Source organism: Rhagoletis pomonella, unplaced genomic scaffold (assembly GCF_013731165.1).
Source record: "Rhagoletis pomonella isolate Grant_MI unplaced genomic scaffold, Rhpom_1.0 Rhpom_scaffold_00010, whole genome shotgun sequence".
Taxonomy (NCBI): domain Eukaryota; kingdom Metazoa; phylum Arthropoda; class Insecta; order Diptera; family Tephritidae; genus Rhagoletis; species Rhagoletis pomonella.
Genome location: NW_023458564.1, coordinates 36414830 through 36437782, shown reverse-complemented (window position 1 = coordinate 36437782; position 22953 = coordinate 36414830). Strand labels below are relative to the sequence as shown.

The 22953-nt window shown below is 39.7% G+C and overlaps 1 protein-coding gene across 1 annotated transcript; it reads right to left on the bottom strand.

Moving 5' to 3' along the window:
* Positions 1-225: 225 nt before the first annotated feature.
* LOC118746304 (TBC1 domain family member 9-like) lies at positions 226-22144 on the bottom strand. The gene is made up of 15 exons (XM_036480149.1): positions 22101-22144; positions 21104-21270; positions 10509-10767; positions 10182-10443; positions 9940-10111; positions 9732-9859; positions 9516-9664; positions 9317-9431; positions 9076-9264; positions 8530-9012; positions 7842-8429; positions 6275-6492; positions 5576-6174; positions 1328-1419; positions 226-1260 (listed from the first exon to the last, which is right to left on the bottom strand). Exons 1-15 carry the CDS (start codon positions 22142-22144, stop codon positions 967-969), a joined length of 3759 nt encoding a protein of 1252 aa, XP_036336042.1. The 3' UTR covers positions 226-966.
* Between the last annotated feature and the right edge of the window lie 809 nt (positions 22145-22953).

Sequence of the window (22953 nt, the reverse complement as noted above, 5' to 3'; positions counted from 1 at the left end):
CATTAATACTATGAAGTAATATAATCAACGATTTTTATAACACTTGTTAGGTCAAATCTAAAAAATACATTTAAGGTATCTTTGCTACCTACTTATTTCCTCGTGAGAAAACTAAACGGGATTACAACAATTTGTGTATTTTTAGCAACTTCTCTAGTTATTCACAAATTTAGACAGTCTGTTCCGGTTCTCATTCCCTTCAATCCAATAAAAGTAAGCGAAAGTTTGTTCTTTAACTAATATATTTACGTAAGAATATGTATGTAGTATTGTAGTATGTGTATGTACGTATTGCTACTGTATGATAGTACATGAATAATCCACAATGTAGGTACATATATAATGTAAAACAGTAATAATAATAGTTTTGTTTTTATAAAAAAAAAAAACATCACTTTTTATATAACAAGCTACTTTTTTGTGTTTCAAGGCTAAAACAATGCATTATTAGCACAATTAACTATGCAAATTTTGTTTAAAAAATTTGGAAAGACAAGGGAATGGCCGTATATTTTAAAAGCATTTCTTCATCGAGGTGCTTCTTTTACATAGAATTTATATTTAGCGTTTTGAACAATTATTACACATTATAGTCGAATAGAGACGTTAAGAACGTAATACCTCCGCATATGAATTTGAGATATGGTTTGCTATAGAGGGAACAGCCGATAATTCATTTTACAAAAAATCGTACACCATTTCTTTGAACAATATGTATATGCACATATATATGCATATGTACGTGCAAATATATATATGTATATTTGTTTCAGTATTATAATGTGTATCATATTCGATATTTAAAAACACAAAATCAACCATGCGTTCTAAGTAAATTGTAATTATTTTAATCGCATATTTTTACTCATTTCTACTTTTTGTTACTTTACTCAACATTCTCTTGAGATTAAGCTTATACTTATAAGTTAAGGTTGTTCGTCAAACCCAGACAATTCCTTCGTTTGCTTAATAATTCGTGATTACACATTTACGACGATTCTTTTGCATTTTTTCGATATTCTCTTTAATTGGTGTTTTCTGGTAGAAACACTGAACGATCGAAGTGACCGCCAAGACGGTTGCAATGAACTGATTTATGGATATTTCCCAACTGTCCAGATCTGTCGAGCTGTTGCTGCTGCTGCCTGCGCCACCTCCACTGGAGGAGTTTTGCTTCAGTTCCTCTTCATAAGCTTGGAAGAGTTTTGTCGTCGCGTTAGTATCTGCGGAGGGAGTTGTTGGGTTGCCATTGCTGTCAGGCTGTTTAAAGGAAGTTGGAAAACAAATGTTTAAAGCTTTTCAAAGTCATTTGGCGAAGATTACAAACCTCATCACCGTTACCCAAGTTTAGTTGAGTAAAGCTGTCTAAGCTGATCTCTTTCTTCATGTTATTGTTACCAAGTTCCAGCAGATTTTCATCTAAAAGTGAACAAACATCCATAAAATAAATATTTTTAATGTTGTCTCTTGTAGAGGCACTACCAAGCCCTGCCTAGATCGCCTAGTCTAGCAATCGTTGCCTTCAAATTAAACTAACGGGAACATCCTATGTCGACGAGCCAGACCAAAGAAAAAGGGGTGTTGGCCGGATGGGTGTTAGGAGGCAAGTGAAGAGATGGACATATACTGGGTATGCCGTGGGGTGAAGCTCCGCACTGAAAAAAGCGAGGCTTTTCGGCAAGATAGCTGCTTACTTTTAAACACAGATCAACTATGACATTGCCGGGCGCAGTCGCCAACACATGATATCAGTTCCCTCACATGGGCTGCCTAGGTTAAGGCAATGAGATACCAAAATTTTCATGGTGTTAAGTACTGCGGTTGCGATGAGCCATCATGTTGATGCGTAGTGGGGTTCAGGTAAAGTAAGGTAGTACTTAGTACGGCCCAATGTGTCTTACCTATTAAAGAAGGAAAGTTAGCCGCCGATAAGATTCTCCTCTCTCGGCTAGTTTCCCGGGTGGAAACGCCTTCGTCGGGTTGGACAGGGACCTTGCGGTTGACCAAAGTTTAATTAAAACACATCCACATTTACTCTGCTCAGGTATGAGTTCAACCTGCTGAGCGAAGTTGAGCTATTGTGGTCCGGGTCTCGCGAGGCAGGCGAAGCTCTGTCTCATCAACGGCATTCACAGGTCGAGAGTCTATATAACTCGAGACTGAGCTCACTGGTTTAATGAACCTCGTCCGTCTGTTCATATAGATGCCTTCTGACGTGCCTGGCGTTCGGGTGCCTACGACGATGAACCCTACAAGAAACTGCTTGCAGAGCATTGTGTTATGATCCTTAATCGGGGGCATGTGGGCCTCGTCTCGCAGGTGATGTTGCGGCGACATCAGAAGGCACCCTGCCGCTGTCCTAAGTGCCATACACTGCGTCCTACTAGTCCACGGCGACCACACAGGCGTTGCCTAGTTCAGAACCGGCCGGCCAATCGCCTTGTTCGTTGCCAACAACGTTTATTTTTCTTTGCCCCAGGTGTTGCCGACTAGCGACTTGAGGACCTTGTTGGGGCTTTGTACTTTGTTGACAATTGCGGTTGTATGCGCCGAGAAGGAGAGGACATTGTCGAAGGTTACTCCGAGGATCTTCGGGTTATTCACCGTCGGAATTGGTTCGTCATCGACGTGAATACCCAGTTGTAGCCTGACCTCCTTCGTACAAGTGGTAAAAAGCATTGCTGAGGATTTTGTAGGGGAAAGGGTTAGGCTCCGCGCAGTGAAAAAGTGAGAAAGCTCGGCGTGATAACCTTTTACTTTCGAGCACAGTCATCAATTCCATTCCCAGACGCCATGATCGAACAATCGTCAGCAAAAGAGACAAACGAGACTCCCTCTGGTGGTTGAGGAAGCTTTGAAATATAATAATCAAACAGTAGTGGGGAAAGGACACTACCCTGTGGAACCCCCTGTTTTATTTTCCTAAGTTTTCTCGATTTGTCTCTAAAGATTACTGACGAGTGTCGACCGCTCAGATAATTCGCCGAGAACCGTTTAAGTCCCTGTGGGAGAGAGGAGGCCTCTATGTCTTCTAGAAGCTTTGAATGGCTGACAGTGTCGAACGCCTTGGACATCCAACGCTACTAGAATAGTTCTCTCACAGGGGCGGTTTCGGTTAAGGCCACGAGTTATCTGGGTGTTTGTGGCGCTAAGTGCTGTTGTTATGCTGTGCACTTTACGGAACCCATGCTGATCCTTCGCTGGGGTCAGGTGATTTGTGTAGCGCGGGAGTAGAAGGAATGATGAGAGTGGCCGCAGACAGGTTGAGGACCTTGGTTAAATATTCCACTCGGATTCAGGGGCTTTGGATGCTCTTCCTACTTCTTTCGATTCACAAGCTGCTGAATCTCCGAGTTGAGATCCCGGGATTTCCGGGATCGACCTGACGAAGGTTGTCACGTTCATCGGCTAGGAGGGCCGCTTCAACAGGAAAATTCGGACGGGGGTCCGAGATATATCCAGCAGCAGTGACAACCCTACGAAATTTACGTTCGCCTACGTGAACGTCGGTTGGTGTGGGAAGGGCAGTGAAGGCGCTTTCAGTAACATCCGCGAAGCCTTTTCAATCTGCTTTGGAAAAGTTGACATACATACATATGTAGGTCCGTTGATCCGCGGAAGCAAAGGCGGCTGGTATATCAATCGAGATGACTATGGGCAGATGGTCTTACGCTAAGGTCAGCATAGGTCGCCATGATATGCTGTTTATCAGACCAGCGCTGACAATTGTTAGGTCTGGCGAGCTGCTGCAGCTGCCCATAATCCTGGTGGGTGCGTCATCGTTCATTGTGCAGAATGTCGAATCGTCTATCTGCTCCGTCAAGTGTGTTCCCCTACGATCATTCGACAGGCCTGAATGCCAAAGATCGAGCTCAATATCGTCTGACCGGATAGCAATACCCTGACATTCTAGGATGGTGTCCCTGCTGTCGATGTGTGCTTGGATAAGACGATACTGCACGGTGTGGTGCGTGATGAACGGCTAGGCCAACACCATTATCTCGCTCGCGATCTCAACGGTGCCCGTTGTATCAGGCGCAACTCAACAGTGCTGAATTGCCATGCAACTATTAATATTCCATGCCGGTATATGAAGACGGTTATCTCCTCGATCTTGCTCTGAAGTCCGTTACAGTTGAATTGTAAAATCTTCGTGTGCCTAGGGAGACTTATTGGAATATGGGGTGTCAGTGAGGTGTGTTGCCTGCCCGCCACTTGCCGGTGAGCGGCGTCGCAGCTGGCACTTTCGACCGAGCAGCACACCACGGACCCTCATAGTCTCTTGGCAATCTCGCGTGGCGCGCAGTCCTGAACATGCCCTAAAGTGAGACCAACCAAGGCAAGTGTTGCACTTGACTGTGTCACGTTACGGAATATCCTGGACTGACACACCGAGCAGATTGTCGGAGGAACCACGAGTTGTTGGCGACGGCGTGTGGGAGGTGGTGCGGTTGTATCTGATGTGTGGTCTGTTGTATTATCTATTGTATTGTGATATGGTTGTGTTTGCGTTGAGTTGCTTAGGCGGACTCTGGTTTGCCGTGGAGGCAGCTCAGTGTGAGCAGCAAGGGGCCACGTGTTAGGTGGTCTACTGCCTGTGAGTCGTAAGGCCTGAGCAAACTCGAAGGCGACTCCACCCATTACAGGCGTTGCACCTGACGGAAGTGGAGATATGGTGTAGTCGTCTCTGGCACACAAAGCAGGTGTGGATTTCTGGGCCAGGGTTTGACTCGACGCCAGCCCTGAGCAGAAGTATGCGAAGCAGATGTAGCCCTTTGAACGTACAACTTTTCAGGGATTTCGCCGACCTAAACGGGGTTAGATGGCCGAAACAACAGCCGAACCAGCTGTCGTGGGAATGTCCTCACGTCGTCGGGACCAGGGTTGTGCTGTTTATGTAGGTCTCGATCTCGTCCACGAGCTCGAAGGGAAGCCTTCTAACAGCGATCTGTTCGGTAAGTCTGCAGGTGCAACTCGAACTGGTAATGCTGACAGATCTGTTGCATCGTCGGGTTGACAAAATTTAACCCATTACTGCAGGTAACCTTTCCACTTCTTGCGCTAATGCTGGATTACTAGTTGCCGTATCTCCAATTTGAGATCTTTGATACGAAGATTGACCAGGCTCAGATGGTCACGCACATTCGCTAATAAAGCAGATCCCGCCGGAAAATTTAGGCGGTTTTCCGTAGCATACTCCCTATGTGTCCGAAGTGTAGTCCGGACCAATCCGTCTCCGGCATACCCAGCAAATGTCGGTTTCGGACTCACTGATCGCTCAAAATAGCAAGAATGCAGAGCAACCCTGCAGCAAGGTGTTGCTCCAGGGACTCACAAGAATTGGTAGGTTTCGCCGATCTAAACAGGGTAATTTCGGTAATTCGGTTAATGGATTCTCAATGGCTGAATAAGAAATTGTATAGTAACAATGTAATGTAGCCCAGCTCGAAAGTTTCACGAAGCTAGATTGTTCATTGCTTATGCGTTTCTTTTGGAGGATCGTATCGGTAAATACTAAGGTTCATGCAGCATCTCCCTTCTTTTCCTCCTCTTTAGACTATATTTCTTTACTTACATGCTTTCCTCATGTCCTCGTCTTGCTCTCCTATTATTTCTACAAGTGATCTCCACAAAAATTGGAAGTTCGCCTTTTTCATGTTTGGTATATTTTTATTGGGCGCATTTCCATCGTCTGGTTGATCAAGTAAATATCTTAAACTGCCCAAGCTTTTTGTGTCAGTTGTTGAGTCTGCACGATCTCCTCTGGTAGCCATTATTAAATCACTGATTTGTGAGAAATTCGAAATCGTTTCCACATTTAATTGTGGCGGTGTCACCTTCGCGGCACCCAAATCGGAAATATCCGAAAACGTATCAGTCGATTCGAAACGGCCTTGATGACGCAATGCATTGCCAATAAGATCCGAAGTGCTGCTGCCAGTTGCACCATTTTGTGAGCGAGCAACGTCCATAGGGGCAACATGTTGGCGGGGTAGATCAACATAGAACGTTGACAAGCGTTCTCCGTTAATGGCGCCAGACGATGGTGATGGCTGTGATAGGCCTGCCAAGCAATGCAAATGTTTCGTGGCTGTGATGAGCGCGTACTCGTCATCGTCGAAGTTATTATCTGTAGGCGAGGGGAGTGCCTCGATTGATTCGGATGGATCGTCGCTAGTAAAAGCAAATCAAATGTTATAATAAAATGTTTAAAATACGGAAAAGTTTTGTGTGTGTATATTTATATGTATGTATGCATATATGCATTAGGTACCCGAAAAAGTCCTCAGCTTCAATGGCCTCCTCAGCGTCTTCTTTGGCCTTCGATTTTGGACGTCTGACCTGCTCAATTTCAGCTTTCGAAAGCAGCGGCGGCAGGTGTAATATATAAAGCAGCTTTAGCTTTTCAGTGTATTTGCAAGAACATACTAAACCCAGTGCATTTATAATTTGTGAGAACTCTATTGTTCCAGTACTTTTCTTATCGGTCAGCTGGTGGATAAAAAACAGCAAAAAAAATAAAAAATTATGTCCACAAGCATTTAAGACCAAGGTAAAGACGTTCTTGTAATGTTAACACTGTAAAATAAAAGTGTTTGATTATAATAAATAAATAAAATGTAATGTTAGGCAACATGTAGTCCAACTTAAAAGCTTTTTGTTGTCGGAATGTTCATTGCCTTAAAGTTGCTCTGGGAGGTTCGTATCGACAAAAACTAAAGCTGAATAGTGATTGTCTTCTTTACCCCCGATTAGTTTCACTTCAAACAAATAAAACTCCTTTTTCCATGTACTAAATGGAAAATACACAAATTTTAACTAACAACAAAAAATTAAATACCTTTGAATTAGTTAGCTAGTCTTAAACAAAACGCAAAAAATCCACTTAAGTTTTTTCTGGGTTTCGGTAATTCAAAATATTAAATTCTATGTAATTAACTTCATGTTTTAATGGAATTTTTAAAAAGATTTTAGCGAAAAATAGTTATGGAAATGAAGCGAGTTTTATGTTTAATTAAGTCGAAACTTATTGCAAAGAGGTAGAGATGTGTCAAATTTATGGGGCGATTACGGATTGCAGCCGAACTAGGTTGCGCTAGTTAGACCTTTTCTTCTATGTAGTGCGTTTGGAAATAAAAGGGACTGATACTTTGTATGTCTACCTTCAGGACTTCACCCGTACTCTTGACCAGCTCCCAAGGCCAGGGAAAATCAGTTTTTATGCCTACTACGTTAGATTTCCAGAACAATTTTTAAATGAAGTGTCCTTATGGATGGTATTGGAGTAGAGGCTGGCATCTATACTGACGGGTCCAAAATACTGTGGCGGGGTGCGGCGGCAATCTCTGAAATGATGGATGGCTCTCTCTCGTTCAGACTACCTAACTTTACTAGTATTTTCCAAGCCGAAGATTTAGGATTTTAGAGTGACTGTAGGATTATGAAAAGAAATAAATAGATATTTCACACGTCTGGGCTCCCTGTCATTCAAACAGATATGGTAATCAATAGGGAAATACACTTGTAATTCGCAGGAAATGGCTGATTACTAACGTAAGTAGATTCATCAGCATGCTCTAGGGGTTTAAAGTTACCAACGAATTGTGACAGAAGATAATATCAGAGGTTCCAGAAATAGCATATCAAAGTAGCGCTTATACTGCTAATTGGGACCGGGACCAATTATCAAAACAAAGGTGCAACCAACCAATCAACAACGGATGCTTTCTATCTGGCTGTGATATAATATTCTTAATTATCTCGGTAAATGTTAAAGTGGAGTTATTGCGTTCTGTTATAGAGTTCTTCATATGCTGTAGGTAATGGGAATAAAAATGTACCCTAAACAGCTTTTCTGCTAGATCAATGCTAACGCAGGTGCGCCATGGCGTTAACTCGTGGAATAGTGTCCGGAATGTTTCGAAATCAACATTATAAGATTCGGATCGGCTGCAATTACCCTCCGCATAGCCAACACGTCCTGTTGGTGGCAACAGTATTGGTGATTCCCCACCAAGTGCAGAGTGCGCTTTTTGTTGCAACACTTTACGTGGAGTCGATTTCTCCTCTCGTATAATGGCTAGAAGTAGATGAAGCTCCTCTTTATCAAAGTACATGTTGTCGGTATGGAATTTCACAATTGTATTTTCATTGTCAATATCGAATTGACGTATTGTAAGACGTCGGTGCTTATTTCTTAATTCTTCGATTTTCTGTTGAGAAATCTTGGAGCCAAACTTCGTGTACGCATCGTGGATAAGCATTTGCACTGATTGTGTTTTAGATTTTCGCTTATCCGCTGGTGTTGGTAGTTGATATTCTGGATTGTAAATTCCGTCCAAGAATTTAGAAAGCACCTGCATAGCTTCGCCGTCATCGTTGCATTTGAGTAGCTGTTCGCAGTTCCATTCCAGAATTTGGAGTGCAATCTACGTTGAAAAAAAAAAGATTGAAAACAAGCGGTGAGTTATAAGCTCCCAAATTAAAAAATAATAATAATAATAAAAATAAAACATAATTTGTATTTACCACAAAAATTATCTTGGCACCATCGTAAAAGAAACAATCGATTATATGTAATGAACTTTCATATGAAATGACACTTATGAAAATAGTTAATAGCCACGACAGTGAGATCATACGAATTATACCCAACTGCTCCAAGTGACTATGCAACTCGGGTAGATATGTCTCAACGAGCTCATTTAATACGCTTTGATCGATTTGTGCACCTACTACTTTGTCTTTGTAGTAGTCAGGCAGCAAGTTTTCACAAAGGCTTGCTAGCAACCAGAATGCATTCTCTTCGTCACAAAATAGCAGAAATACTGATGAAACGATATTCATGGCTTGACAGTAACCCACATGAGGATTGCGCAATGCGTATGCTTGCAATACGCGTCTCAGTGCGCCTATACCGTCTGCATGATGAAACGCCGGGTGTTCTGGCAGCGAACGGTGAAGGTCGCGATCAATTTCGTCATGTATAGAGGATTGCTTAATACATGCAGCCTACAGAAAATCCAGCATAAGTAAAAGTTGTTGATATTCTTATATAGTGAATTTTTTGCATACTTTTTCAACCAAGTCTTCATATAGGCCAGGATTCATATCCTTTTCGTGTATTGCACCGGAAAATACTAGCCAGATCTCCTGACGCAGTTTATCAGGAATGCCTTCAACAATCAAATTAATTACTTCTGTAGTACGAAACATTGAAATGCCGCGCCCAAAATCACGGAAATGTAACTCCCAGCGTGCCAGCTGCAAAGGAATTGTCGAATTACGACTATACAAAATAAACAGCGCTGTCTACCTTTTGTTCTTGAATCTTCAACATTTCCTCACTCAAATTAGTCTTAAATGAGTTCATGAGAGCGGCTTGTTTACTCCAGGATATATCGTATTTTGCACGCTCACGGCAGAGAGGACTGCACAGTTGAAAAAGAAGTTAATGTTTTATATATTAATATCGCATGGCTATTATTGCGATTACAACAAGTGGAAATGCTTACACGTGGAATTGTGATAGCAGCTCGCTAATTTTTTCTACCAACACCTCCCGGTCGACAATTTGCGCGAACACAAAGTGTACATTCTCAGCTGTATGTAGGACGATTTGATTATCATAACGATGTGGGCCATCATTTTTCTGTTCAACACTCTGCAAATTCACATATACCAACAATTACGCTACAGATGTTTTTTAAGGGAAAACTTTATAGACTTACCTTAATATTACGCATTGGAATGACAAGGCTGACAAGGTCGGTTACATCACTGCGAAAACAGAAGAAATTTCGGGACAGGTAAATGTTGCCGCCCACATAGCGTTTCGAATATGGGGTCCAGATGTTGGCTATGAAATATTTATTTATTTAAGAAACGGGCAATTTCTTAGTAATATTTTCCCTAGATATGTATTATTCTAAACCATACCCCTTATTTGACCATCAATAATTTCCGACTGTGGTAAGCGAAAATAGTTACGATACTCTTCAGATTTTTGGCGAGCTGTCAAATCCCGCAAAAGTCCCGGTTTATTTGATGTTTTGCGACCGAAGCGTTGAAATACTGATGCATCATGATCGACTATTGGACTATCCGGGTCCTATTAACGTAAATAATAACAAAATAGTGACCTCATTTTTTAGTTTAACAATTTGGAGCCAAAAAAGTACCTGTATCTTTTGCTGTATAGCCATTTTGCTCAGCTGCTCAATCAGTCCATATGCCTCTTTTACATCAGTCAATAAGGTGAAATTATAGTGAACATTGTTAACCGTTTTCAAATATATAATTTGCCCGTGTCTTCTAATATCTTCCAGTTCACTAAACCTTATGACTCGCTTCGTTTGACTACCCAGCATATACGAATAGAAGCAAATGTGATTTAACGAAATGTACAAGTTACCTTGATGTGGCATTTTATTTTTGACATAACTGAAAGTAATAATGGGAATATTATGCAACCAAAATCATCCAATTTAAAAGAATGTCTTCATTACGTGCAAGCATAAGTAGTAACCAAACGCTCCTCTTTGGGCATTTCGAAAATTTGCTGGAATTTCGAAGCTGCCACTTTGAAATTAGCCGATTCATCTGATTCATCGTGATTATTTTGTGCGTTTAGAGATTGAATTTTGCAGATTGTAAAGTTTGTAATCTCTTCCTCACTTTCCATTTCGTTGAGCACTTTGAAAAGGTGTTCGGCAAGCCATTCCCAATCTTTAATGATTTCGTCTTGTGTTAACCCAATGGCGATTTCTATCAGATGGAGAAGAGTAAGTGGTTAGTAATTATGCATAAATACACACATATATGCATACAAAGTAACTTAAATGAATTGTGGGAAAAAGTTTGTTTATAATCACCAAAAACCATATAAATCCAAGTTTCATTTGTAATTTTTACAAGCTTTTTTTGCCATTTATTGAACAAGAAAATTAATACAGTACGATTTTGAATTTTTTATTGTACAACAGATACGAGTGGAACTCAGGTTGGTAATACATTTACAAAAACATTACCATGTTGATATTAAAAATGCAGGCTTGTATATACTTAAGGCTACGTCAATAGTTATAATTTAAAATAAAATAAAATCATGATACAAATATTTAAATTTTTGTATCATGAATAAAATAAAATAAGATGGTCAGTGCACCTACGTAAAGGGATGGAATGTTATTTACAACAAACTTTCGTTTAGGCAAATACTGTCGGTTTTTGTCCAGTGCATTATTGGTAAAATATCTCGATTTACCTTATCACAGAGATCATTAACATTTTCGAAAGAATTTGACAAGTAAAGCTGGACATCGTCTGCATAAACATGCATACTAACAAATATACACAATGAAAAGATGTCATTAAGAAATAGGGAAAATAATATAGGTCCTAGAATTGAGCCCTGTCGTACACCAGAAACTAGTTACATTGGTTGTGAGGATTGATTCCCTACTGTAACTCGTTGAAATCTGTTCTTTAGATAACTCGTCATAAGTTTCTGAGAATATTTGCTAAATCCAAAATAATACGTGAGCTTAAGACAAAGGAAATGATGGTCGACAGTGTCAAAGGTTTGAACCTTGTGAACCACCCAATAGTAATGTAAGGTAACTGTATCGTAGTAAGATATTTTGATATTTAAAATTTTATTTTCTTTATTGTTTGATCGCGTTGAAAGTTTATTTATTTATAAACAAAAAATTTCTTTTTCAATAACAAACAAATTCATAACACAATAAACTTAACTCCAAGAATTTAAACAAGTGTAAAGACATACGGTTTAATTAGCCTACATTTACAATATATCATGATGATATCTTATTATTTTGAATCATTTATTGCTCAATAAAAAATTTCATATTTGTAGGGTGAAGACTTGTATTTTAATGCATTTAAAAACTTTTCATCAAGGCGAATTCATATAAGGTGGTATCGATTCAACAAATACAACAATGACCTGCATTTTGTTTTTGCTTTTAGCTGGTGATTGTCAAATTTCCGCTATTCTTCTCCGAATGAAAAAGGGCGACAGAAAATGCAAACACTCTCACGTTTTCACTCACTCACTAGCAAAATAAAAAAATTTTGACAATCAAACGCTACACACAGCTGATTAAACAACACCACCTTATATAAATTCGCCTTGCTTTTCATTTAGAAATTCCAATAAATTCTAAGAACAACAGGACAAATAAAAATTAAACAGGTATAAAATAAAAAGGTATTTATACCCTATATTTACTCTCCTTCCAATAAAACGAGAAGTTAACTAATATTAGATGGAGCGTGCAAAATAATATAAATAATAATACAAACATACATATGTATAAATATAGAAATATTTATCTAAACATTTAACTAAAAATTTGTATGCTTATAACGACGACAAAAAAAAATTAAATGCGCTAGAATGTTGTTGTTATCGCTGAGACATGATGTTGCTGCATCAGCTGTTGACCTTGCTGTTGATGGTGTAAATGTTGCTGCGTTTGTAACGTAGTCAATGGTTATTGTTGATTAAGAGCCTAGAACCCATTTTATGTTAAGCGGCACAACAGTGACTAACATTTGTGGTGTGGAACTGTTGGCTGTGGTCATCGACGTTGAGGCTTGACGGAGAAATGAACGGCTGCTGTTGCGGTAGCCGTATCGGTAAATAAGTAGGGGGCTAATGCTTGGTTGCTTACTAAAATTGTGGTTGTGGTTGCGCAGATTCAGGAAGATGTGATATGGCAGGTTGTGCAAATTAAGGTTGCAAAATTCTCCATGTGGAGCAATTGACTAACTGAACAAGTGACTTGTTTCCGAGGCTTTCCTTTGTTGATGTATATTGAAGGATATAAGAACTGCGTTTGTACAGTTTGTTGTTGCTTACAGTTGTGGCAGCTGGACTGGCAAAAATTTTCACACTATTGCAGCGGAAAGGACAACAGCGGATGCATATCGAGCTAGCCGCTGAACATTTCGAAAGAGATTGATAGACATTTGATCTTGGTCGTTTTTTGGTAGTCCAAGTTATAATGCAGGATCGCCAATATACCGTAATAAGATATTTTGTTATTTAAATTTTAATTTTCTTTATTGTTTGATCACGTAGAAAGTTTATTTATTAATAAACAAAAATTTTCTTTTTCAATAAAAAACAAATTCATAGAACAATAAATTTAACTCCAAGAATTTAAACAAGTGTAAACACATACAGTTTAATAACCCTACAATAACCTTTGTCGAAAAAAGAACGAGCGTCATCAAGAATTTTTAACACAGCCGTTGAGCAGCTGTGACCAATCATAAAGCCAGACTGAAGCGGATAAAGCAGGTTGTTCTCCTGCACATGACGGGTATTTTGTTCCGCCATTAAATACTCAAAAACTTTTGACAACGTTGTTGGTAGAATACTTCTATCTATGTGCAAAACAAGTAATTTTCAAGCAAAAAACAAAACCGACTTCAGTTCTCATATAAAAATTTAATATTATCGTAAATTTATTCATGATCGAAAGATCGGATTATAGAAATTGGTTAACGTGACCCAAAGTTATGCCGCAACATACATTAAAAATATATATATATTCCGACAAATTGAAAACCTTCTCCTTTTTTTGAAGTCGGTTAAAAAGAAATCAACAAACTTTGTAAAAATGTCGAGCTTTTTAACTCGATTTTTTAGAAATATTTTGAGTATGCAGTTTTGTAGCCCTATTTCAATTATCATTAATTTTGGATGTTTTTTTTCGTTGAAGATGTTGCTCATTTTCTCCATATAAGAAAAACCCTCGACGATGCTTCGTATGGAATAAAATGACTAGCATCGCCCTCCCCTGTATCCGCCACTGATTGTCTCTCTATATCGTGGAATGCATCAAGTCAAACCATCAGTCTGCCACGACAGGCGGTTCTACGTACCGGAATGACTCGGGTTTTACCCGGCCAAGGGCTGTTGTTTCGGCGATCTAACCCCGTTTAGGTCGGCGTAGTATCTCAGAAGTTGTTCGTTCATAGGGCTACATTTGCTACGTATTCTTCTTCTCAGGGCTGGCATCGAGTCAAACCCAGGGCCAGAAACTTACACCTGCCAGAGACGACTACACCAGAGATTGGCAAACGATGCTGATTTTGTGACTTTAAGCCTGCTCACATTAAAAACGGGAGATGAACGAACACCAGCGCATAGCGTACAGCGCTTGCAAATACAGCCACCACAAGTGAACGATACTTATAACAGCTTTTACTGATATTGGCTTCGGCAAAACAGTATTCCGAGTGAACGTGCACGAAACCAGCAACCGCCGTATTTGATCGACTGTCGAAAGCACGATACTGCATTTGGACGGTTGACGAAAGCTCAAGAGCTCATATGGACGGTTGCCGAAAGCATGAGAGCTTATTGGGACGGTTGGCGAAGGCAAGACGCCGCAGTTCATTTGTTGCAGAAGGCGTTTGACTTGTTGCTGAAAGCCATTTCATTTGTTGCTGAAGTCATGTTTGATGGGTTGCCGAAGTCATGATACTGTATTTCAAAAACAATTCAACATTTGCTTGTTTGAAATTAAGCATTGATGTGTACAAACATATATATGTACATACATACGTACGTATGCACATTCCTCACAACTAGCCTGCCAACACGTTCTTGGCGCCAGCAGTGAGTAAAGCAATTGAATGGTAGACGCGCTATAAATAAATACATACATACGAGACGATAAATTACCCTTTACTACATTCGTCGTGCTTTCAGCACCAAGTCAAACGACTTCTGCAACAAATGAACTGCAGCGTCTTGCTTCGCAAACCATCCAAATCAGCTCTCATGCTTTCGGCAACCGTTCAAATGCCGCGTTTGCTAGTTTCGTGAACGAGCATTCGGAATACTGGTTTGCCGAAGTCAATATCAGTATGAGCTGTTATAAGTACCGTTCACTTGTGGTGGCTGTATTTGCAAGACAGTACCCTATGCGCTGATGTTCAGTCATCCTCTAATTTCTTTTAGGTATCGATACTACTAAGTCAACGCGCTGCTCAGTCATACAAAGCAGCAGTATTGATTGAGTATGCAACAGTTGACGTTCAACGCAAGCCAGTCTCTGGACTACACTACAACTCCACCTCAGTCAAGTGCAATGCCTACGACGGGTGGAATCATCTCAGAGTCTGCTCAGGCCTACGGACACATCGGCAGTGGACCACGGCATTTGTGACCCCCTGCTGCTTTAACAGAGCAGCCTTCATGGCTAGCCCCAGACCACCTGAGCAGCTCAACACAAACACCACAGCACCACAATACAACAACACAATAGACCACACCACAACCACGACAGATCACACATCAGACATAACCACACCACCACCCACACGCCGCCGCCAACAACTCATGTTTCCTCCTACAATCTGCACGGTGGGTCCGACCAGGATATTCCGTAACGTGGCACCAGTCAAGTCAAGCCTTGGCTGGTGCCACCTTAGAGCATGTTCAGGTCTGCGCTCCACGCGAGATTGGACGAGGAACTTCGAGGGCCCGTGTTGCGCTGCACGGTCGCAAACCCCAATCGCGACGCCACCCACCACCATCACAGGGCGGCAACCACCACAGCAGCGCGCACAGCCAATAGCGTCACGGCCACACACATCTCTCACACCCCGCATTACCACACGTCTCCCGAACCACATAAAGCTCCTTCAATTTAACTGTAACGGGCTTCAGAGCAAGATCGAGGATGTAACCGTCTTCATGGGAAGGCATGGTATATTGATAGCTGCGGTCCAAGAGACGAAGTTGCACAGAAATTCAACATTGTTGAATTGTGCTGGGTACAACGTGCAACGAGCAAACCTAGGAAAATAATACAGGGGGTTCCACAGGATGGTGTCCTTTCACCACTACTGCTTAATTATTATATTTCAAAGCTCTCTCTACCACCAGAGGGAGTCTCGATTGTCTCCTATGCTGACGATGGTTCGATAATGGCATCTGGGAATGGAATTGATGACTTCTGTTCGAAAGTTAACGGATATCTCTCCGAGCTTTCTCGGTTCTTCACTGCTAGGAGCCTAACCCTCTCCCCTACAAAATCCTCTGCGACCTAGTTCACCATCTGGGCGAAGGAGGTCAGACTACCGCTAGGAATTCACGTCGATGATACGCTAATTCCGACGGTGAATAACACCAAAATACTCGGAGTAACATTCGACAGTCTGCTCTCCTTCTCTGCGCACACAACCGCTATTATCAATAAAGTACAGAGCCGTAACAAGGTCCTCAAGTCGCTAGCCGGAAGTACTTGGGGCAAATACAAAGAAACATTGCTGGAAACGTACAAGGCAATAGGCCGGACGGTTTTAAATTACGCAGCACCAGTGTGCTCGCAGTGGATGAAGCTGCAGACGACGCAAAAAACTGTACTTCGGACAGCGACTGGATGTCTTCTTGTGTCGCCAGGAAACCACCTTCATAATGAGGCGGAAATGCTCCCCTTAAAGGAGCATAACACAATGCTCTGCAAGCAATTCTTAGTAGGGAGCCACAGACGTGGACACGAACAGACACTTGCTTGCAGCGGAGCCCTCGCCAAGGCATGTCAAAAGGCATCTATACGAACTGACGGACGAAGTCCAGAGGACCCGTCAGCTTATCGACAGGCCTTGAGCGGCATTCACAGGGAGTCAGTCTGGAGTTTTGAAGACTCCAGACCTGTGAGTGCCGTTTTAGGCACAAAACCGCCGGATATCGACGAGACGGAGCTTCATCTGCCACGGGAGACTAGAACCACAATAGCCCAACTTGGCTCCAGCTACTGCAGCAGGTTAAACTCATACCTGAGTAGAATAGACGCGATGTGCCAAATGAGTGTTCGGCATGCGGAGAGACAGCCCACGACTCGAAACATATCTTCGTATGCCTGGAAGACTTGACACTGCTAACGCCTTTGTCCCTGTGGACCGACCCCATTGAGGATGCACGCTTCTTAGGGCTTCCGTTAGTTGAGCTTGACAACGATTGAGATATTAACCGATCTGGGCGGGGTTGTTGTAGCCGCTACAACAACAACAATCAGTCTCTTGAATTTCTAAACTATAATTGATGCGAATGTCGAAGTTTCGCAACTAAATTCCAATTCGGCATTTAAACGCGGTTGCGCATATTGGGTACTTGCATCAATTATAATAATAATATAATAATAGATTGGCGCTTACACATGTTAGTGTTTGGCCGAGCTTCTCTTCTCATTTGTGGCGTGGGCCTTGATGTTTTTCACACAAAGTGTAGTGGCCTACAGTTTTACGCCAACTCCGAACGGCTATTTTTATGAGAAGCTGTTTTTCATGGTAGAAATACACTCGGAGGTTTGCCATTGCCTGCTGAGGGCTTGAACCCAGGCGCTGCGGAGTGGAAGCGCGCACTGCTTACCACTACAGCACAGCGGCCGCACCAATTATAGTTTAGAAATAAAGACACTGATGCTTTCGCTTGATGCATTTCTGAACAGAGGGACTAAAAGTCCGTTTACATTTCATTCGATAGCGGCGGGGTAGAGCGGAGGGGTTACGAAATTCAAGAGCAGCCAAAGGGAGCTCAGAGCCGAAAGCTTCATGGATTCAAATGGAAATATGTGCAGAACTTTGAGGGAGATAGATTCACCAATGAACTTCCAAAGAATCCCGAAAACCTAGAGCGTGTAAGAGCGTATGTTTGTGAAAACCCGGACTCTCTACTGGTACACGGTCTAGCGTCTTAAATGTGCCTAGAACATCCTTAAACTGCATCCTTCACAAAGATTTACATTTACATCAGTAGCAAATTTGAATGGAAGAGTAATTAAAGTCTCAAGATCATGCTCACTGTAGGGATATCGGAAAAGCATCGATGCATCGAAAATATCGATGTTTTGCTTCGATGCGTCGAAAATTTTCCACGGGATGTATAAACATTCGATGTATCAATGCATCGATTTTTTTTTTAAACTAACATCTCTGATACATTGAACCGTCCTTTCAGTTTTTCAATTATGCAGAAAAGAGAAGTAACTTTCGACTAAAATAAAACTGAAATCGATTCAAAAATCTCTACTAGATACATAATTAGCTAATAACTAGACATCGGAATTCTATGAAATTTGCATATGCAGAAAATATGGAAAAAAAAATGCAATCAATACTTATGTTAACAGGCTTTTGAATTAAATCAAAACTAGTCCCTGCAAAGTCATTTTATACACAAATCCAGTTTTAACATCATAACATAGTACATCTATTAATTTTTTGCAGGGACGTGAACCGGTATTGAACCGAACCGGTTTTGAACCGGAAAACCGCTTTTTTCTATTAATTAACTGAACCACTAACCGAACCGAAATTTTCCACAAATGTTTGATCCGAACCGAAAACCGAACCACTTTCTTTAAAGGTTTAAAGGTTCGTTTCAACCAATTTTCAATAGATAAATGTACCAACTTTTTTTCGTTTTGTTAAACATGGTAATACCTACCATGTTTTTTTACCACGTGACAATATCAAATGTAAAGGCAGCCCATCCCACTTGACCCTTAACCTTGCGCGTTGTTGCACTTGACAAAGACCAAAAACCCGCTTTGACGAACCAATCCAAAAGTGCAACAACGGTTCGAACCGCTGAACCGAACCGACCAAATTTTTCATCCGGTTCACGTCCCTGATTTTTAGTATGTTGTGGCAGAGAACGTTTATAACGTTATAAACGTTCTCTGCCGAAACCGTTTTGTCTCCAAACCAAATTTGACAAGGGATGACGGAAAATCGTTCCACATTACATCACACTCCTACCCTGTCGGAAACACCAACAACGAAAATGAGAAGTAGATCTTTATTAAGTTATGCATAAGTTATATGAAATATAAAAATATGGGTGTCAAACGAAAAAGTGTTGCGAAATCTTTAGGCTAAATATTAAGATTATTTTTGAAAAGTTTGAAGAGGCTTAAGCCAAATCTTTAAAACTTTAATTCAATTCAAATTATTCAGTAAGTTAACTGAATTATTACAAATATTAGTGTCAATCGAAATGGCTTTAAAAAGGTCTCATTTATAACTAAATGTATAAACGTGGCCACCTGTTTAAAAATTCAAATGTAACTTAATTTAATGCGTTTATATCACATTCTGGGTCAAGCAAATGAGGTTTAGGAAGGATTTAGTTTGAAAATATTTTGAATAGGGTTAAAAAAGGATAAAAAAATATGAAAATCCCCATTTTTTGGATAAACTTAAGTATGTTTGTTGAGTTTTATTGAAATAAATTACACCTAATGTAACACGCAGAAATTTCTTGTATTCAGCGAAGTACATTTAACACAAATATTTGTGTTCCAACAAACCAAAAAGCTTATAATACGAGAGTGGTTCAATAGCTCCAAAATTTTGTTTCGCATTGTAGTGCACTGCGTTTGGAGAAAAAATAAATTTGTTCCAAAATTGTTGAAGCAATCATATGGAAATAGAGTGATCTCCAGAAAGTTTCTCTTATAGTTTTGCCATAGTCTCCAGGGATTTTTATTGACCCATTCAGCCGCATTTACTTTGTATTAAACTTTTAGATCCTCTCTGATATTTTACAAAAATAACTTTTGGGAAAAGATCGCAAAATTGTAGGCCCTTGAACTGCGTCCTTTGCATTTTTCGCCATCTGATTTTGGTGGAAACTTTTTATAGAGGTTGTATAAGGAAATGAATAAGCAACAAGAGCTTTCGGGGAGTTATTGATTAGTTGTTAGCGCTGCTGCATTTGAACATCATAGATGCGGTTTCGATTACTGCTGAAGTCTAGAGAAAGAAGTGTGAAGATTATAACTTCTACCGTTTTGACTTATTGCTATTCCTATAGTTTTTAGTTCCTTATTTAGTTACTTAAAATTTATCATTATCTTTAGTTCACTTGAGTGGGAAACGCTAACTAGATGTATGTAATTTTTAGCCCCCCTAACGCCCCACAGTTCTCGACACGATACGAAATCTTGACTTGCGTGGAGGTTCTTGGTTACATCATGATTGTGAGCTGTCAGAGTACTTTTTTTTGATAGATACCCAGATTTCAGTTTTAATATATTTAGGCCTAGAATTTATGATCCACCATTTTGTTTATGCCACCATTTCGGATAAGGAATTTTTTTCTAAAACGCACTGTGTTCTACTTGTTAAGCTGTTTCATTTGATATCCATATTGAGGAGATTGAAATAAATATGTTTAGTCTTAGTTTGAAAAAAAACACCATTTATGTACATTGTGAACGTAGTCAAATAACATTTCAGGAAATCAGTTCTTATTTTCACGGAATAGCCTCCCTCGTTTGTGAAGGGACATACAAGTGATACAAAAGGGTGCCCAAAGTAACGTAACTGTAGTTGATATTGCCAGAAAGAGATTCGTTTTACTTTAATACTTTTTCATTTGGACGGCTAAACCCGTCTAACACGCCATACAACGTCCACTGAGAAAATCGCCAAGATGTGCTATACAACTGCATACTCAAAAAGATTCTACAAAATTTGATTAAAAAGTTTAAAATTTAGCTGCAACTTTATATAATGTTTATAATTTTTGGGGTTTGAAATATAAATGTATATGATTTTTATTATATAACGAGCTGCACTTTTATAAAAACAAAATATTAAATCAACAAAATATATATAGCCAAAACTGGTCAAAATAAGGTGTTTCTGTTATTTTTGGCTATGGGTATACATATGTATTTAACTAAATTTATTATATCGTTACCACATGATATTTTGAAGAGGTGTACCCAAAATCTCCTGCATTTTAAAGTCCTAGTGGAAATTGGGCATAAAGTAGTATATGCAGGAATACATTTCTGCGAAAGTGCATTTTTTGTTTTTTTTTTTATAAAAATGTCTGATCCTTTAATTTATGTTTTTCTTAATTTTTGCCCTTTTAAATGTATTTTACCAAATTTGTAAGCCACCAAATATTAGTAAGCTTATCGAACGGACTACATAAATGTATGTCTGAATTTGTCTTTTCATGCATACATTTAACAATATTTAAAAAGCTGTTTTAAATTTATTTTTATTATTTTTTATACTTTCAAATCAGCTGTTAACTTACCGTAATAAACTTCGGAATTGGGTGTCTGGTGTAGGATTCGATACGGTGGTGGCTTTGTGTCCCATACACTATCCAAAGTATTCACAAGGAGTGAAGTAAAGCTACGTGTTTCTCCGTGGCCACGACGTTTTTGCAGCACGAAATATTTGGAACGCATTTCGTCAATCCTAAAAAAAAGGTTAATTAATTCTCAAGTAAATAAATATGTACATATCTGTCGTATGGAATAGTAGCATATGTCGGGAAGCTGGCTTTAGTATAATGCGGCATTCCCTTTATTCTTTAAACGACAAGGAAATTTTTGATGAGACTTAATAAGAATATTGACTTGCCAGAATCGGAACTATTTCTATACGTTTATTTTCCAAAAGTTTTTCAACGGCTCGGCGCCAGTGAGTCATTCGCAATTGTATGCTGAGAATGCCGCATTATACTAAAGCCTACCATTCGACATAAGCTACTGTTCCATACGAACGCAGATATGTATGTACATATGTACATAATTTACAATAACTATTAGTGAGACGAAGGTTGTCACAATACATGTATAGGTACTTAATAGAAAAAATGGCAATGTCGAAACATCTGTGATTTGCCAGAGTTCATTGGTTTCCTGATAACAGCAAATGTGTTTAACAATAAAACGCCAATATGAGAAATAGTGCATTTTAAATACATATGTATATGTATGTACATACATGTATGGAGATATGTACATACATTCATATGTATATACTATTGTATCAGCAAGAGGTACATTAAAGCCACTGATGGCACACTAGAATGCCTTTGTAATTGCATTCACCGCTAGAGCAGACTGCTACTCTATTTCGGTGCTGCGTAAAATAAACTCTACTGAAATAGCTATACAGAAAACTCGATGGGTCTTTTTTTCGTATTGCAAGCTACTTGTAGTTTTTCTAACTACATATTGGTAGGCAAATCCCAATGCTGATGCGCCTCACGAACCGAAAAGATATTTACATCTCAAACTTACCAAAAAGCTGGTGGCATTAGCATTTCTTTCGGATGAATCCACATCTTATTGCGTTTCTTCCTTTCTTTATTACGTATGTTGTTTAAAAAAAATTAGAAGATATGATCTCCACTTCTTCGATTAGCCTTAAATCAAGTTCTTTGTGTAAAATTTTACTTTTAGCAGTTGTCTTTAATTATTTGATACCGTCCAACCCAACCACTTTCCCATATAGAGAAATAACACAAAGTTCACTTTATGCTGCAAGTTATCGCTTTTCCTCGTTAGCAAATATTTTTTTATACTGTTGCGAAACTAGAAGTACAGAAATATGCACTTCTTGAAGCATTTATTGTGGTACTTTGTGTAAAAACCTTTTTAAATTTCCACTGTCAACTGGAATTCGCTGCGGTGATTATACGACAGATCCGCCGTTTTCCGTCGTGCGATGGTACTCGCTCGGTTCATCAACTCGTTCCTTCGTTGCGGCATATGTTTTTTGTATTTTTTGCAGTCTTCCTTTATTTGTATTTCTGTATTTTGGTTGACTTTTCTGTTTTGCTTTGTTGTTTGCCGTCTTGTATAGAGTTGCCATTGCTATTTAATAGCAATTTATTTCAATCTTAATGGGTGTTTCCACAATCAAGACATTTTGTACCAGATTTCCCACGACTGCGACGTCTCTCCAAAAAATCATAGAGAAATTGATTTGCTCTTCCAGAAAAAATATTTACATAGGCCTGTGGCAATTGGATAGTAAATTTTTTTCTACAATGAAGTGAATAAACCAAAGGCTTATATTTTCTATTAAATTGCTGCATTTTAATTGCTTAACTGGCTAGTGTTTGGCGCAGCAGAAATGTAAAAATTTTTC